The 19,861-nt window shown below is 40.7% G+C and overlaps 1 protein-coding gene across 1 annotated transcript; it reads left to right on the top strand.

The window, feature by feature from the left end:
• Positions 1–37: 37 nt before the first annotated feature.
• Positions 38–19,694, top strand: LOC103513852 (acyl-CoA synthetase family member 2, mitochondrial-like). Its single transcript, XM_026826941.1, has 12 exons — positions 38–168; positions 2,151–2,374; positions 13,814–13,934; positions 14,273–14,368; positions 15,349–15,497; positions 16,019–16,202; positions 16,863–16,913; positions 17,904–18,050; positions 18,266–18,414; positions 18,886–18,996; positions 19,117–19,258; positions 19,569–19,694. The coding sequence occupies exons 2-12, from the start codon at positions 2,226–2,228 to the stop codon at positions 19,692–19,694; spliced, it is 1,425 nt and encodes a 474-aa protein (XP_026682742.1). The 5' UTR covers positions 38–168; positions 2,151–2,225.
• Positions 19,695–19,861: the final 167 nt, after the last annotated feature.

Consider the following 19,861-nt stretch of genomic DNA (forward strand, 5'->3'; position numbering starts at 1 on the left):
AAGGAATGAATAAAAAAAATATTAATTAATTTCTTCCAGACAGAAAATTTAGCTCTCGGACTACTAGAGCTGGGATTCAAGCCTGGAGATCGCATTGGGATTTGGGGACCAAACTCAGTCCAGTGGTATATTGCCAGCATAGCGGCTGCAAAAGCAGGCCTCATTATCGTAAGTACTTAAATAATTTGCCTACCCATAAAGATGTGTACAAGCCGTCGATTGACGAGGTGAATTTATGTTATCGAGGCAGTGTGTAAGGTTTAGTCGACCTCGATTGACGTCGATCAATGGCCGGTCGACCATGTGTGGACACACCTTAATATCCTAACCTTTAAAATGCTCTGCTGACTTGTTTGTGAATAGGATACTCAACTTTAATTTTACATACCGTATTTAATTTACACACCGTAAAGTAGCCGTCGATTGACGAGGTGAATTTATGTTATCGAGGCAGTGTGTAAGGTTTGGTCGACCTCGATTGACGTCGATCAATGGCCGTGTGGACACACCTTAATATCCTACCTTTAAAATGCTCTGCTGACTTGTTTGTGAATAGGATACTCAACTTTAATTTTACATACCGTATTTAATTTACACACCGTAAAGTACTTTTAATCTTTCAGTCAAAACTTACTTTCCATCCGCATACTGAAGAGTCCCTGGTCTCAACAGTGCATTATTTTTTTCTCAGTATACCTACCTACCTATCCATAACATCATTTTAGGTTGAATAATTGTTGGCCTTACGTTATATGTATTTTATTGTTTGCCAAAATGTATGACCAACTACCGTTGGTCTTACGGTTGGCCAACAGCTCCCCAACCATGTAATTATTTCCGAATGCGATGGGCCAACGATGAGCCACACATTCTCCCAACAGACCCAACCATGGGCCATCCCTACGATTTCCCAACCATCGATGTTTTTAGGTCTAACAAACCCTTCTTTCATCGTCAAAACTTACTTTCCATCCGCATACTGAAGAGTCCCTGGTCTCAACAGTGCATTATTTTTTTTCTCAGTATACCTACCTATCCATAACATCATTTTAGGTTGAATAATTGTTGGCCTTACGTTATATGTATTTTATTGTTTGCCAAAATGTATGACCAACTACCGTTGGTCTTACCGTTGGCCAACAGCTCCCCAACCATGTAACTATTTCCCAATGCGATGGGCCAACGATGAGCAACACATTCTCCCAACAGACCCAACCATGGGCCATCCCTACGATTTCCCAACCATCGATGTTTTTAGGTCTAACAAACCCTTCTTTCATTGGTCTCACAGACTTAGGACGGTCTGAGATCTGTGAGACCGTGGTCTGTCACACGGTCTGAGCGTGTGTGGCGGGAATTAGGGTGTGCTTATTTTGAACACGCAATATCACATTGTGCCTACACTAGTAGTTCTGTGAACTGTAGACCTCACTCAGATTCTTTTGCCCAAGCTGAGAAGAAGGTACGAATGAATGCTACATAATGCACATGTAACTCTGTTTTTTGTCTTTCTAGATACTCTCGTTGCTTGGGTCTCTGTCGGCTATGATGTGTTCCAAATCCACCTTGCCACTCATTCTGATTCAAATGTTCTTCAGTTCAATCCATTCCAAACGCCTTGCGAACCATTACCTTCTTCGCCTCTACAGAGACGAAATCAAAATCCTTGAAAACGGAACGTTCCCGAAACGGGATGCCCGAAAATTGGAATATTACAAGCAAGAAATCGCGAGAAATGAACAGTTGGTACGATTCCAAGCGTGGATCAAAATGAACGAGGACAGTCGACTATATGACGACATTCAAACAAAGTGTTACAAACGCTTCAAAACCAAGAAACGAAGGAAAAAAGCAGCCGTAAGTCAAGTGATTTACATTTGATTATTTATAATTATTTAATTAGAATCATATAAATATGTATATCTTTGATTATAATAAAAAAGTTGATAAACGTCAACAATCGGTATTATTGTTTGATTCTGTAATTCATTAAATCATTACTTCATGTTCTGCTGTGAGGGAGATTACACTCTACAAAGGTATGCTAAGAATTTCTCCAAGGGCTCATGTTGACATTTTCCACAAATCACTCTTTACCTTCAATCATAATCATGTTGTTTTCCATTACGATGCTTCTTTCATTGCGTCAGGTGGACATCAACCCAGCCTATCAAAGCTCAGAACTCCTCTACTGCATTCAAAGTGTTCAACTCAAGGGTATCATCATGGACGAAACGTTCAAAACTCAAAACTATCTGAACATTTTGAAAGAAGCTGTCCGGGATCTCAAAACGGATGGGCCAGGCACTCCAGTAAGGTCTGCGGCACTTCCTTACTTCACTCATGTCGTTATCAATTCGGACAAGCAATTTGAGTAAGTTAAGGTAGAATCACACTATTTGTCTTGATATCCGAAATATTTGCCATCAAATAGGTTTGTTTTTCTTTGGCATACGTCAGAAACACCTATCACACTGTTTTTTAAAAAGCGTCAAATATTTGGCAATTCTTGGTCATTCCAACAGGACCAACAATGTTTGACAAGCCCAAACTGAGGCTTAGGTGTAGGGGCTGGTCAGCCCCAAAGGACGGGTTGAGCTTCTACAAATCTACGAACTATGTTTGAACAGAGCAAATATGTGTACCTCTATCACACTATAGTCATATCAGACTGTTTCTTTCATAGGAAACCCTATTGAGACTAATATTGAAAGCAACAGAAATACCTATTTATTATTAGGCTCAGCATTCCATCGTAAGAGATCACCATAGCTCGAGAGCTATTTGATCGATACGTCACCAAAGCAGAATGAAAATATTGTGTCATAGGATTATTATTTTTTTTAGGATTATTGTTTTGAAAATAAACAGGGTAGAAAAAAAAGTAACACTGGAATATTCGTTTTGGATGGAAGTTAACATTCAGTTACCTTAGTCTTAGTAGGTAGCAAGTAGCAATGAAACAACTGCTACTAGACGCGTGTGGTCTTTGTCGTACCATGCCCATCCCGTAGTAAATCCCTCATCAGATGGGCTATAAGAGACACAATGCTTCCCCATTTAGGTTCTAGGTCAACGTAAGAACATCAGAAAGTAACCCGTTGAAATATTTTTGCAATCGAATTATGGCTGCAAATTTTGTCGATAATGGGATTCCAACATTTCCAACCCGCATCTACATGGCAAGCAAGCGCGTTACCACAGAGCTAACCGTGCATGATATTGAAGACCCTGTAATGAGCTTATTAGGGACCCTGTAATGAGCTTATTAGGGACCCTGTAATGAGCTTATTTGGGACCCTGTAATGAGCTTATTAGGGACCCTGTAATGAGCTTATTAGGGACCCTGTAATGAGCTTATTAGGGACCCTGTAATGAGCTTATTTGGGACCCTGTAATGAGCTTATTTGGGCCCCTGTAATGAGCTTATTAGGGACCCTGTAATGAGCTTATTTGGGACCCTGTAATATAGAGCAACACGATGATATCTCCACGTGGAAATGCGTGCAAGCCACGTGTTGTAAAGAATTTCCCCACAGATATGTAGATAAGTTGACGCCCGAATTTTTCCGGGAAAGTTTACATTGCATGTCATCCACATAGTTGTTAGGATTTTACTAACTGGGTGCATCAGTTAGTGGGTTCTGTCAGTGGGATGATTGAGATGATGAAGTATTTACCATTACCTACTATCTTTATTTTCAGGGCAAATACCGAGGATTGACCATTCTTAAAAGTCATTTAGGTTCTAGGTCAACGTAAGAACATCAGAAAGTAACCCGTTGAAATATTTTTGCAATCGAAATATGGCTGCAAATTTTGTCGATAATGGGATTCCAACATTTCCAACCCGCAGCTGCATGGCAAACAAGCGCGTTACCACAGAGCTAACCGTGCATGATATTGAGGACCCTGTAATGAGCTTATTAGGGACCCTGTAATGAGCTTATTTGGGCCCCTGTAATGAGCTTATTAGGGACCCTGTAATGAGCTTATTTGCACGTGAGCTCAGGGGGTGTCAGAAAGATGTAGCTCAAAGTTTTCCCATAATACTGTATGTGATTTCGTTCATGATAGCCACACTGCCCTCACGTCACATCAGCTCACTTGATGTGATAGTAGTATGTTTCTACCTTTAGTCTGCCTTATCAGTGCAATATCACGGATTCAATTCTCGCCCGGAACGAGCTCTATCCTGAACATTTAAAGCTGTGTCCACACATAGTTTACCCCGTCGATCAACCAGGAGAAGTGACCTGTAATGAGCTTATTAGGGACCCTGTAATGAGCTTATTTGGGCCCCTGTAATGAGCTTATTAGGGACCCTGTAATGAGCTTATTAGGGACCCTGTAATGAGCTTATTTGGGATTGGGACCCTGTATTGAGCTTATTTGGGACCCTGTAATATGGAGCAACACGATGATATCTCCACGTGGAAATGCGTGCAAGCCACGTGTTGTAAAGAATTTCCCCAGATATGTAGATAAGTTGAAGATCGAATTTTTACGGGAAAGTTTACATTGCATGACATCATCGTAGTTGTTAGGATTTTACTAACTGGGTGCATCAGTTGGTGGGTTCTGTAAGTGGGATGATCGAGATGATGAAGTATTTACTATTACCTACTATCTTTATTTTCAGGGCAAATACCGAGGATTGGCCATTCAAAAGAGGGCTGATTTTGGTTTCAAAATTTTGCTTTTTTTCTCTTCAAATTAATAGGGATGTTCAACTGAGAAATCGAATTCTTAAATTTTCATTGAATTTTTATTTTTTTCTTAGATAAGACCTAGGTTCTTCAAATTACCTAATAGGGATGTTCAACTGAGAAATCGAATTCTTAAATTTTCATTGAATTTTTATTTTTTTCTTAGATAAGACCTAGGTACCTAGTAAGGGTGCATCAGTTAGTGGGTTCTGTAAGTGGGATGATTGAGATGATGAAGTATTTACCATTACCTACTATCTTTATTTTCAGGGCAAATACCGAGGATTGACCATTCTTAAAAGAGGGCTGATTTTGGTTTCAAAATTTTGCTTTTTTTTCTTCAAATTAATAGGGATGTTCAACTGAGAAATCGAATTCTTAAATTTTCATTGAATTTTTATTTTTTTCTTAGATAAGACCTAGGTACCTAGTAAGTAGGTAGATATCATTGGGACTTTTTTGAAAAATGGAAAAATCCTTATTCATTGCTTATGGTTATGGACTTATGGAATCTTGTTCATTGAGTCTTTTATCAAACCTGACAGTACAATACCTTTCAATCGAAAGTCGCCATTAAACTGATAAATTATTGAACACATAATCCAAAAGATAAGGAGAAACCCTGAACAAAGCTTAACACAGTTTACATGATATTCAGTTTTGTTGATAAAATTATGTACCTAGGTTGTTCATGCCTAAATGTTTTTTTTGTTTGAAAAGAATTCGTGCTTACACTTTCCTCCTTCTTTGGAATCTTTGTCAAGTAGGTTCAGGGCCGGATTACCCATAAGGCAGAATGGCAGACTGCCACGGGCCCCGCGCTTTTGGGGGCCCCGCGCTTTGCACATAATCCGAAAGATAAGGAGAAACCCTGAACAAAGCTTAACACAGTTTACATGATATTCAGTTTTGTTGATAAAATTATGTAGGTTGTCCATGCCTAAATGTTTTTTTGTTTGAAAAGAATTCGTGCTTACACTTTCCTCCTTCTTTGGGACTTTTGTCAAGTAGGTTATAGATAAATATTCAGGATCCCTTATGTTTCTCGATGCAAATGTTTTTTTGTTTGAAAGGAATTCGTGCTTACACTTTCCTCCTTCTTTGGGACTTTTGTCAAGTAGGTTATAGATAAATATTCAGGATCCCTTATGTTTCTCGATGTCATTGTTCGAATATATAATCTACGTACACAAATTTTGTCAGATTAAAAAGGGCATAATAGTTGTTGTGTCCTAAAAAAACGGAGAATTAATCTATGTACGTACATAAATTTTGTCAGATTAAAAAGGGCATAATAGTTGTTGTGTCCTAAAAGACGGAGAAATACCTAAATGGAAAAATTCTAAATTCAAATAAATGGACCTAGGTTAGGTTCCTATTAGGTACCTACCACAGAGATTAATGTTTGAGAAACAGATGTATATTTTTAGAGAAATACATTGCATGTGGTATAACTGCTTCAATTCGGGCGCAATAAATGTTTTCCCATCCATGGAGTATGGTTTTCTGCATGGAGGTATGAAGGTATTTATATTCATACCTCCATGGTTTTCTGTCATACCTGTAACCTCAGTAGCTATTGGGTACCCCCAAACCACTGAGACTTTAATAATCATCTACATATTTACATCTGATTTCAGTGGAGCATACCGGTTTCAAGACATAGAACTTCAATTTGCCAACAAAAGTCACCTAGCAACCCTACAAGGTACCCTCAGAGATTTATGTTTGAAAAACAGATGTATATTTTTAGAGAAATACATTGCATGTGGTATAACTGCTTCAATTCGGGCGCAATAAATGTTTTCCCATCCATAGAGTATGATTTTCTGTCATACCTGTAACCTCTGTAGCTATTGGGTACCCCCAAACCACTGAGACTTTAATACATATTTACATCTGATTTCAGTGGAGCATACCGGTCTCAAGACATAGAACTTCAATTTGCCAACAAAAGTCACCTAGCAACCCTACAAGACATAGGCAAAAACGTGCAAGCAGATGAGGGCTGTATTATTCAGTTTACTTCGGTAAGACTGGAGCCTGAAACCTTATTTATTTATTTATTTGATTACACGCTAAGCATCACGGCCATGTGTGGGAAAAAAAAGAATGTTACAAGTTTTTCAGGTAATTGTTTCTCTTAAGAAACTGGAGGGCTTCTTTTATGGAATCTTCGTTGTCTTTCAGGATGTCTGAGATGCTAGCCGACGAGAATCTGGGGGGTCTGAGGCGCATATTTCTACAATAGATCAAAAACCTGAAACCTAAAAATTCCAAAGAAAAACTTTTTGTCAGCAGCCTGCACGCGATTGCTTAGAAACTGGAGGGCTTCTTTTATGGATTCTTCGTTGTCTTTCAGGATGTCTGAGATGCTAGCCGACGAGAATTTGGGGGGTCTGAAGCGCATATTTCTACAATAGATCAAAAACCTGAAACCTAAAAATTCCAAAGAAAAACTTTTTGTCAGCAGCCTGCACGCGATTGCTTAGTGTGACAATCCGTCGCATTTCGCCAGGTTTATTTCAGTATATTATTGTTTTCCTTGTATTAGGTTGGATATACCTTGTAGTTTAGATTTAGCTGGTGAGTAACCTGTATGTTGCGAAGCGACGAGTCAAGATTACTTAAATGTCTAGAACTACCTATTTATTTTCCAAGTCATCAATACTTATATTACATAGGCGAATACATAATATTGGGATAGTAAAATTCAACGCTATATATATGTTTCAGATATCTCATTTCAAAGTACCGCGACATATCGAGTTTGTTCAAGACTTTCCCAAAACAACATCAGGCAAGATTAGGAAGTTCATGCTCAAGGAAGCAATGGAGAAGAGGTTGAATGTGTGACCATTTGAAGAATATGACCAAAATCCAAATGCTTCTGTCCATGGGTTTTAACGTCACTGTGCCTTTGACTGCTAAGGTTTTGAATGACTGGGGTATCACCACCCTTTCGGTGACAAGCTACCAGCCTCCTCACGTCAAACTCACCCAGCCTAAGTGTGGACAGGAAAAGCCAGAGGTGCGGAATTGTCCAGACGGACACCCCTCCGGATAGCAACCACTCGGAACGTTGCTTAACTTCAGTGATGCATTGATAACTGGTGCACTCATCGCTGCTGATGGCTTCCATATTAATGAAGTAATGATGGATTGTGTGGGGATGTTGGGAATAATACCCGATCGTAATACCTACATGCCACCCAATTTTAATCACTGTTAGGTGTTATGTGATTGTGCATGCTAATAAATGCAGGTCCCTCTGTCAAACCTCTTAAAAAAAAGGACTGAATAGCCTGTAACAGGGATTTCCAACTGGCGCCATGGCGGCCCGTAAGCACTTTTAGAGCGGCCCCCTTTACTTTTCCATTACATAAATTAATAATGTACAACTTAGTCACATCCGCTATGAATCAAAATACATACTAGGTTTTTCAAGGAGCAACGCTCAACGCCTCGAGTTTTCAAAGGTCAATGACCGGGCCGCACACTTTGTGATCAAACATTACGCACCTAATTTTATTGGATCAAAACACTCGATTGGCTCGACCCCTCGAGTTTTCAAAGGTCAATGACCGGGCCGCACACTTTGTGATCAAACATTACGCACCTAATTTTATTGGATTAAAACACTCGATTAAGTATTTCAGAGGCTAAACTAAATTAATCAATCGGATTGCCTAAACCCCTAAGGACCGATCTTGAGAGTTACACAGTGTCAAGGGTTTTCTTTGACGTCACACATTTGATTTACACAGGCCAGTATTTCTTGAACCGCTTTTGGCGTTTTTCCTTTAGGGAGCTTACTGCATGGTGTAACATATATGACACACTAAGGTTTTACCGGTATATCTCGGTTAAAAAAAAAGATAAAATTTTTTCTTAGCACTGAGAGTTACACAGTGTCAAGGGTTTTCTTTGACGTCACCCATTTGATTTACACAGTCCAGTATTTCTTAAACTTTTTTTTAAAGAGGTTTGACAGAGGGAACTGTAACTGCTATGGTCTTATCGTCCCGAAATCGAAGAGAGAATCTTAGCACTAAGAGTTACACAGTGTCAAGGGTTTTCTTTGACGTCACCCATCATTTGAAATACACAGGTCAGTATTTCTTCAACTCTGGATTAACTGAAAACTCTCTGTGGTAAGATCGGGTATAACTGGATTATTTTCAATCTCAAAATGTGACCGTGATTTGATTCTAATCTCCATTTTTCAGTTCTAACTTGAGCTACTTTCATCAAACGAGCAAAGAACCGTTACTTTGAATTAACTGAAAACTCTCTGTGGTAAGATCGGGTATAACTGGATTATTTTTAATCTCAAAAATGTGACCGTGATTTGATTCTAATCTCCATTTTTTCAGTTCTAACTTGAGCTACTTTCATCAAACGAGCAAAGAACCGTTGAGTTATGAAACGATTGGTCAGATGGTCACGTCATCGGTGGATAAATATGCGTCACGTGAGGCCCTGGTGGATTGCACCCAGAATGTCAGACTTACCTTTGAAGAGACGCATAGAAGAGTGAGTGAATAAATACGATTGGGAACTCTTTCAAACCCCAAATGTGGTCACTAAGGAGCATAGAACAAGTGAAAAACTCTGGATACTTGAGCAGAAGTCACGTCCGTGGAATATTGCTACCAAAGGAACTGGCACAAACGAGCAGTGACCAGTGTTATTATAGGGTTAGGTTAAATGCATGAAGGAATTTTCACAATTAGAGCAGTGATTAGTGTTATTATAGGGTTAGGTAAAATACAAAAAGGAGCTTTTCTTTTCCACGGACATGACTTCTGCATAATTACCAAACTCTGTGCCAAAGGCTAGCCACTCACTATCAGGTAGACCTGATAGGCGGACTTGATCAGGTGTACCTGTCAGGTCTACCTGATAGTGACTGACTGGCCAAAGGGAAGGGGATTCAAATATGTATTTACTAATTTACTTCAATGTTATTTACATATGTTATCAAGCGTGCCCGGATTCGCGCGAACGTCAAGAGCTCGAAGTGCCTCTCCGCCCTGCTTATATTAACACAAAATAGAGTTTCAAGGTTCATTATTACCAGATGAAGGAATGAATAAAAAAAAACATTTATTAATTCATTTCTTCCAGACAGAAAATTTAGCTCTCGGACTACTAGAGCTGGGATTCAAGCCTGGAGATCGCATTGGGATTTGGGGACCAAACTCTTTTCAAGCCCCAAATGTGGTCACTAAGAAGCATAGAACAAGTGAAAAACTCTGGATACTTGAGCAGAAGTCACGTCCGTGGAATATTGCTACCAAAGGAACTGGCACAAACGAGCAGTGACCAGTGTTATTATAGGGTTAGGTTAAATGCAAGAAGGAATTTTCACAATTAGAGCAGTGATTAGTGTTATATAGGGTTAGGTAAAACACAAAAAGGAGCTTTTCTTTTCCACGGACATGACTTCTGCATAATTACCAAACTCTGTGCCAAAGGCTAGCCACTCACTATCAGGTAGACCTGATAGGCGGACTTGATCAGGTGTACCTGTCAACTCTACCTGATAGTGACTGACTGGCCAAAGGGAAGGGGATTCAAATATGTTATATATGTTATCAAGCGTGCCCGGATTCGCGCGAACGTCTAAAGCTCGAAGCGCCTCTCCGCCCTGTCTATATTAACACAAAATAGAGTTTCAAGGTTCATTATTACCAGATGAAGGAATGAATAATAATAAAAATAATAATAATGATAAATAATAATAATAATAAAAATATTAATTCATATCTTCCAGACAGAAAATTTAGCTCTCGGACTACTAGAGCTGGGATTCAAGCCTGGAGATCGCATTGGGATTTGGGGACCAAACTCAGTCCAGTGGTATATTGCCAGCATAGCGGCTGCAAAAGCAGGCCTCATTATCGTAAGTACTTAAATAATTCGCCTACCCATAAAGATGTGTACAAACAAAGTCGACCGGCCGTCAATATAACCAGTCCTCCTTGGTTGTTACAGTTCCCGGTTCGATTCCTGCCCGTGGAGAACTTTATCCTCATAAATAGATAAGGTTCGTTCTAGGAACGACTGGCTTTCTAATATAACCAGTCCTCCTTGGTTGTTACAGTTCCCGGTTCGATTCCTGCCCGTGGAGAACTTTATCCTCATAAATAGATAAGGTTCGTTCTAGGAACGACTGGCTTTCTAATATAACCAGTCCTCCTTGGTTGTTACAGTTCCCGGTTCGATTCCTGCCCGTGGAGAACTTTATCCTCATAAATAGATAAGGTTCGTTCTAGGAACGACTGGCTTTCTAATATAACCAGTCCTCCTTGGTTGTTACAGTTCCCGGTTCGATTCCTGCCCGTGGAGAACTTTATCCTCATAAATAGATAAGGTTCGTTCTAGGAACGACTGGCTTTCTAATATAACCAGTCCTCCTTGGTTGTTACAGTTCCCGGTTCGATTCCTGCCCGTGGAGAACTTTATCCTCATAAATAGATAAGGTTCGTTCTAGGAACGACTGGCTTTCTAATATAACCAGTCCTCCTTGGTTGTTACAGTTCCCGGTTCGATTCCTGCCCGTGGAGAACTTTATCCTCATAAATAGATAAGGTTCGTTCTAGGAACGACTGGCTTTCTAATATAACCAGTCCTCCTTGGTTGTTACAGTTCCCGGTTCGATTCCTGCCCGTGGAGAACTTTATCCTCATAAATAGATAAGGTTCGTTCTAGGAACGACTGGCTTTCTAATATAACCAGTCCTCCTTGGTTGTTACAGTTCCCGGTTCGATTCCTGCCCGTGGAGAACTTTATCCTCATAAATAGATAAGGTTCGTTCTAGGAACGACTGGCTTTCTAATATAACCAGTCCTCCTTGGTTGTTACAGTTCCCGGTTCGATTCCTGCCCGTGGAGAACTTTATCCTCATAAATAGATAAGGTTCGTTCTAGGAACGACTGGCTTTCTAATATAACCAGTCCTCCTTGGTTGTTACAGTTCCCGGTTCGATTCCTGCCCGTGGAGAACTTTATCCTCATAAATAGATAAGGTTCGTTCTAGGAACGACTGGCTTTCTAATATAACCAGTCCTCCTTGGTTGTTACAGTTCCCGGTTCGATTCCTGCCCGTGGAGAACTTTATCCTCATAAATAGATAAGGTTCGTTCTAGGAACGACTGGCTTTCTAATATAACCAGTCCTCCTTGGTTGTTACAGTTCCCTCTACTTAGGCGTGTGTCGAAACACGGCACACACTGTGGGCAAAGTTTTGGAACACACTGAGGTAAGATACATCTAAGTTGAAATCTCGAAACACGGCACACACTGTGGGCAAAGTTCTAGAACACACTGAAGTAAGATACCTACATAGTTGAAAAGTTGAAATCTCGAAACACGTCCTATTTGTATTCATAAGGTCAGTCACTCACGCTCATGAAATTGAAACATGTATGGCGGAAAAAGCTTCAGACCGAGGTCTCTCAGACGGTCTGACAGAAATAGGTCTCGAGCCTTTTCCGTAACACACGTTCTGACTGTCAGAGCGAGGTGAATCTATGTTGTTGAGGCAGTGTACGGGTTCAGTCGACATGGATCGACGGCATCGACCATGTGTGGACACACCTTTAGAGTCCTTCTATGTAAATTTGTGACAATCCGTCGCATTTCGCCAGGTTATGTTTCAGTATATTATTGTTTTCCTTGTATTAGGTTGGATATACCTTGTAGTTTAGAACAGGGGTGAGTAACCTGTAAGTTTCGAAGAGACGAGTCAAGATAACTTAAATGTCTATAACCACCTATTTATTTTCCAAGTCATCAATACTTATATTACATAGGCGAATACATAATATTTATTTGGGACCCTGTAATGAGCTTATTTGGGCCCCTGTAATGAGCTTATTTGGGCCCCTGTAATGAGCTTATTTGGGACCCTGTAATGAGCTTATTTGGGACCCTGTATTGAGCTTATTTGGGACCCTGTAATATAGAGCAACACGATGATATCTCCACGTGGAAATGCGTGCAAGCCACGTGTTGTGAAGAATTTCCCCAGATATGTAGATATGTTGACGCTCGAATTTTTCCGGAAAAGTTTACATTGCATGTCATCAACATAGTTGTTAGGATTTTACTAACTGGGTGCATCAGTTAGTGGGTTCTGTAAGTGGGATGATTGAGATGATGAAGTATTTACTGTACCTACTATCTTTATTTTCAAGGCAAATACCGAGGATTGGCCATTCTTAAAAGAGGGCTGATTTTGGTTTTAAAATTTTGCTTTTTTTTCTTCAAATTAATAGGGATGTTCAACTGGGAAATTAAATTCTTAAATTTTCATTAAATTTTTATTTTTTTCTTAGATAAGACCTACCTAGTAAGTAAATATCATTGGGACTTTTTTGAAAAAATGGAAAAATCCTTATTCATTGCTTATGGTTATGGACTTATGGTTATGGAATCTTGTTCATTGAGTCTTTTATCAAACCTGACAGTACAATACCTTTCAATCGAAAGTCGCCATTTTAAACTGATAAATTATTGAACACATAATCCAAGAGATAAGGAGAAACCCTGAACAAAGCTTAACACAGTTTACATGATATTCAGTTTTGTTGATAAAATTATGTAGGTTGTTCATGCCTAAATGTTTTTTCGTTTGAAAAGAATTCGTGCTTACACTTTCCTTCTTCTTTGGGACTTTTGTCAAGTAGGTAGATAAATACCTATTTAGGATCTTTCTAACCCTTATGTTTTTCGATGTCATTGTTCGAATATATAATATAATCTACGTACCTACACAAATTTTGTCAGATTAAAAAGGGCATAATAGTTGTTGTGTCCTAAAAAACGGAGAAATACCTGAATGGAAAAATTCTAAATTCAAATAAATGGACCTAGGTTAGGTTCCTATTAGGTAGGTACCACAGAGTGTTTGAGAAACAGATGTATATTTTTAGAGAAATACATTGCATGTGGTATAACTGCTTCAATTCGGGCGCAACAAATGTTTTCCCATCCATAGAGTATGGTTTTCTGTCATACCTGGAACCTCAGTAGCTATTGGGTACCCCAAACCACTGAGACTTTAATAACCATCTCCATATTTACATCTGATTTCAGTGGAGCATACCGGTTTCAAGACATAGAACTTCAATTTGCCAACAAAAGTCACCTAGCAACCCTACAAGACATAGGCAAAAACGTGCAAGCAGATGAGGGCTGTATTATTCAGTTTACTTCGGTAAGACTGGAACCTGAAACCTAAAAATTCCAAAGAAAAACTTTTTGTCAGCAGCCTGCACGCGATTGCTTAGATCCCCCAGGTGGTCAATTGGTCACCCATCCGGAAACTAACCCACGTTGCTTAACTTCAGTGATGCATTGGGAACGTGCTGGCTTCTCCTGGTTTGATGAGTGTACAATGCAATAATATTATCGACGCTAACCCACGTTGCTTAACTTCAGTGATGCATTGGGAACGTGCTGGCTTCTCCTGGTTTGATGAGTGTACAATGCAATAATATTATCGCGTAATTTTGGGAAATATCCTTGAAAGCTGATGGCAATTCTTTCTTCCAGGGTACCACAGGATCACCAAAAGCCGCTCTACTCAGCCATTTCAATGTTGTCAACAATGGACTACTGGCAGCTAAACGACAGAATCTGTTTGAAAAAGTAAGCACCATCTATTGGTAACCCTCCTGTTTCAAGTACTTTCTTGATACTTCCTAAAATTCAATTTACCTGCCCTAAATCTGCAATCTTTCATCCTGATTTTTCAAAAGGGTTTCATCGAGTTAATTGTAACTGCTAAGGTCCTATCATCCCGAAAGCGAAGAGAGAATGAAGACAGGATAGGAGAAAGCCGAATCCGCGACCTAGCGCTTTTTGTATCACCACCCTTTCGGTGACAAGCTACCAGCCTCCTCACGTCAAACTCACCCAGCCTAAGTGTGGACAGGAAAAGCCAGAGGCGCGGAATTGTCCGGACGGACACCCCTCCGGATAGAAACCACTCGCAACGTTGCTTAACTTCAGTGATGCATTGATAACTGGTGCACTCATCGCTGCTGGTGGCTTCCATATTAATGAAGTAATGATGGATTGTGTGGGGTTGTTGGGAATAATACCCGATCGTAATACCTACATGCCACCCAATTTTAATCACTGTTAGGTGTTATGTGATTGTGCATGCTAATAAATTACCCTCCTGTTTCAAGTTCTTTCTTGATACTTCCTAAAATTCTATTTACCTGCCCTAAATCTGCAATCTTTCATCCTGATTTTTTACTTTCTATTACTACAGTATAGCGGAGCTTTACTAGTAATGAAAGTATTGCAATCGGTCCAAATTTTTTCAAAAGGGTTTCATCGAGTTAACTGTAACTGCTATGGTCCTATCATCCCGAAAGCGAAGAGAGAATGAAGACAGGATAGGAGAAAGCCGAATCCGCGACCGAGCGCTTTTTTGAAAACTCGATTTAAAATAGTGGAACGAACCTGAGAACGAACCACAGCCAAAAATCTACCTTGTAGGTGAGGGTCTTCTGACAAATTTAATTTATGTGATTATGCTGATACCGATTAACCAATACCTTCGCACACTAGGTCCTTCTCAACTTTCTGTTACACTCTGTTTATATTTTTGCTCTCAGATTCACCGAGTTTGCATCCAAGTGCCATTCTTTCACATCTACGGTCACGTGATTGGAATTCTGGGTTCGCTCAGCTCCGGTACCACTCTGGTGGTTCCTTCACCTTCTTTCAATCCAGATGCTTCTCTGGTGGCCTTTGAAACGGAAAGGTATGATGACAAGAAACGCAGCATACATTTTGGAAATATATGTAATATTTAGAAAGCATAACTATGAGAGAAGGAAGACAGGATAGGAGAAAGCCAGCCGTTTCGAGAACGAACCTCATCCTTTCAGGATAATATCGGCCTTTGAAAAGGAAAGGTATGATGACAAGAAACACAGCATACATTTTGAAAATATATGTAATACTTAGAAAGCATAACTATGAGAGAAGGAAGACAGGATAGGAGAAAGCCAGCCGTTTCGAGAACGAACCTCATCCTTTCAGGATAATATCCGCCCCGGGCGGGAATCGAACCCGTGGCCTAGCGCTTAGAGGGCAGACGCGCTACCCTCCAAGATAACTAGGTTGGCGTATTGACTGAAAACTCTCTGTAGTAAGATCGGACATTAGAGAGACTCAGGTTATTTTCCTCAGCCTGAAATTTTGAGTTTACTACCTGCTTTCGCCGTCCTACACAATCCTTTGTCTGGACTCTCCAATAACGGCTTATCGTGATGGTTTCAGATGCACAAGTGTATACGGAACGCCCACCATGTATGTAGACGTCCTAGCAAAGGCCAGTCGGTTGAGTGAGGAGGAAAGACGAGAGAAGTTCAAATCCTTGGAGTTCACAGTGAGTGGGGGAGCAAGCATATCACCCGATCTGCTCAGGAATATTAGAGAAGTGCTCGGACTCCACAGAAGTATGGTAAGTCAGGGTGCACTCAGCCTCGTGATGACAATTGTGTAGCTACTTTAATTGAGTAGAGACCAGTGGCGGCATTACCAGTGTAAAAAGAGGATTGAAAAATTCTCCTGGCTAAACCATTAATATGTATTAGCACCTAAATGGGAAGTATGGCGTCTCTTGTCACCCACCTGATAAGGACATACCACGTGATGGACATGCTACAACACACCAACACAGATGACACGTTAAAAAGATAAGAGATTAATTTTGAAAACCATCTCAATGCCCCCTAATATAGTGCCTAATAGTATGTTTGTTTTGGGAGAGTCGAGACAATGCTTTTTTTTGCTAAGGCCAGCCACTCACTATCAAATAGACCTGATCAGGTCCACCTTGCAGGTCTATCTGATACCTGATGAGCACACACACTATCAGGTAGACCTAACAGGTACACCTGATCAGGTTCGCCTGTCAGGTACACCTGATCAGGTTCGCCTGTCAGGTCTATACCTGATAGTGAGTGGCTGGTCTAAGTGTTGATTTTCTACAGCAAGTGAGTATTATTACGGTATGACTCAACAACTCCCCTCATATCGTGCCTACCTGGTATATTTTTATGAGAGACAGAGAGTCGCGACAATTCTCCAGTTTTGCTAATTATCTGGTGTTGATTTTCAGCAAGTGTATGGCATGACGGAGACAAGTCCTGTGACATTCCTGCATGGTTCAGTTTGTTATGCAAACTATCTGTAAGTGAGTGTCCACAACGGTGACCATAGACCATGGACCATTGACCTTAGCCTAGACCTTGGACCATTGACCTTCGCACGAGGGTGTCCACAAGGGAGTCTGAAACATCCTGCTTATTTAGATACGCTTGAAAATTTTGAGATTAGAATGTTGTCAAAAAATTATAATACAAAACCATTGACCATCGCAGAAAAAATACTAGGCTCAATTTCTGCGAGGCCGGTAAAATGGTCGGAGCTATGTTCAAGGTTCCGTTGAGGACGCTAGCACTCTTTTCACTAGCATTGTTTGTTTATTTTCTCTTGGGGTCGGGACTAGGCTATGGTTGATGGTCAATTCTCCGTTTGTGAACGCCTACTAAGAATCTTTTGGGCTTTCAGGGGTTCAATAGAGGCCCTTTTTCTTGAAGACCTTGGGTCGCATAGAATATCAACCTAATTATAAGTAGCTATTAGGTACTGAATTGCTAAAACATGATATTAGGAAGGTTCTCTATTCATATGGTAGATATTTGTGATCGCGTGACCCAAAACGTATTCCTTGGCATCCTTGGTCCAAATAAAAATAATCAAAATAATTATAATGCTCCATTCATTCATAAGGTCAGTCACTCACGCTCATGAAATTGAAACATGTGTGGCGGAAAAAGCTTCAGACCGAGGTCTCTCAGACGGTCTGACAGAAATAGGTCTCGAGCCTTTTCCGTAACACACGTTCTGACTGTCAGACAAAACTAGAAACTGGTTACAGACGGGCATAGGTGTATGAGAAGGTCTGAGCGCGAGTGGCGGACGTTGAAGATGAGTCTGAACATAGTCTATCGACGAGATGAATCTATGGTGTCGAGGTAGTGTGGACGGTTCAGTCGACATCGATCCACGGCCGGTAGACCATGTGTGAACACACATTAAGGCCTCTGAACGAGTGAAGGCCATTCAAGACCAGAACCAACCTTGTTTTCTATTTCAGGTGAAAGTCGTGGACAGTGACAACCGAATGGTACCGTATGGACAGCAAGGGGAGCTTCTGATAAGAGGGTACTGCAACATGCTTCGATATTGGGGCAATGAGGAGAAGACCAAGGAGATTTTGGGCGAAGACAACTGGCCCAGACGGGCATAGGTGTATCAGAAGGTCTGAGCGCGAGTGGCGGACATTGAAGATGAGTCTGAATATAGTCTATCGACGAGGTGAATCTATGTTGTCGAGGTAGTGTGGACGGTTCAGTCGACATCGATCGACGGCCGGTCGACCATGTGTGAACACCCATTAACGCCTCTGAGCGAGTGAAGGCCATCCAAGACCAGAACCAACCTTGTTTTCTATTTCAGGTGAAAGTTGTGGACAGTGACAACCGAATGGTACCGTATGGACAGCAAGGAGAGCTTCTGATACGAGGGTACTGTAACATGCTTCGATATTGGGGCAATGAGGAGAAGACCAAGGAGATTTTGGGCGAAGACAACTGGCTGCGGACTGGGTTCGTACATGAATAAATAGGGATTAAGGTAGAAACACACTACTGTCACGTCACGTGAGCTCAGGGGGTGTCAGAAAGATGTAGCTCAAAGTTTTCCCATAATATTGTAGGTGATTTCGTTCATGATAGCCACACTGCCCTCACGTCACGTCAGCTCACATGATGTGATAGTAGTATGTTTCTACCTTTAGTCTGCCTTATCAGTGCAATATCACGGGTTCAATTCTCGCCCGGAACGAGCTCTATCCTGAACATTTAAAGCTGTGTCCACACATAGTTGACCCCGTCGATCAACGAGTAGAAGAGTACGGTTTCAGTAGCGACCATCGACGGTGTCGACTAAATGTGGACACAGCTCAAGGTTCAAATTTTATAAGCTGGCTTTTTTCCTACCCTGTCCACCTCACTTCTATTTCAGTATAATAAGACCTCCGTTGTTACAAATTCGTTGTATATTTTGATTGGTTTCAGGGATCAGTTTGTATTGACAAAGGACGGCTTCGGATCAGTAGTGGGCAGAATCAAAGATCTCAGTACGGTTTCAGTAGCGACCATCGACGGTGTCGACTATGTGTGGACACAGCTCAAGGTTCAAATTTTATAAGCTGGCTTTTTTCCTACCCTGTCCACCTTCTCACTCCTAATTCAGGATGATAAGACCTCCGTTGTTACAATTTCGTTGTATATTTTGATTGGTTTCAGGGATCAGTTTGTATTGACAAAGGACGGCTTCGGATCAGTAGTGGGCAGAATCAAAGATCTCATCATCCGGGGAGGTGAAAACATTTACCCCAGTGAAATTGAAGACTTTCTGACAACTCATCCGGACATTCTGGAAGCCTATGTGAGTGAATACCGGTTAAAATTGGACTTTACGGGACTACTGCAGCAATGCAGCATACCTGGATATTGTGTCCCCCATTAAATAGGCGATAACATACGGCTTTTAGTAGGATTTTGTTTCATGTCTCAACTATATGTTTCAAATTTTTGAACCTTTCAACTTCAACCATCCTAGCAAATCTATTCTTATTAAGGAGCACGTTAGCGCTCCGCCCCCGCCAAGTTAAAAATTGACAGCGCTTCAATATTGATTGAGAGCCTTATCCATGTAATGAATTTCAAATTTAACGCTCAACTCTCAATTGTTACAGGTGTATGGGATACGCGATGAGCGAATGGGAGAAGAAATCGGTGCCAGTATTCGTCTCACAGAAAATTCGTCACTAACGGAGGACGAATTGAGAGGATACTTCAAAGGAAAGGTCAGTCATTGTTAAGGTGTGTCCACACATAGTCGACCCCATCGATCGATGGTCGATAGAGCGAGGTTACCTGGATATTGTGTCCCCCATTAAATAGGCGATAACATACGGCTTTTAGTAGGATTCTGTTTCATGTTTCAACTATATGTTTCAAATTTTTGAACCTTTCAACTTCAACCATC

Source organism: Diaphorina citri, unplaced genomic scaffold (assembly GCF_000475195.1).
Source record: "Diaphorina citri unplaced genomic scaffold, Diaci psyllid genome assembly version 1.1 scaffold1035, whole genome shotgun sequence".
Classification (NCBI taxonomy): Eukaryota; Metazoa; Arthropoda; class Insecta; order Hemiptera; family Psyllidae; genus Diaphorina; species Diaphorina citri.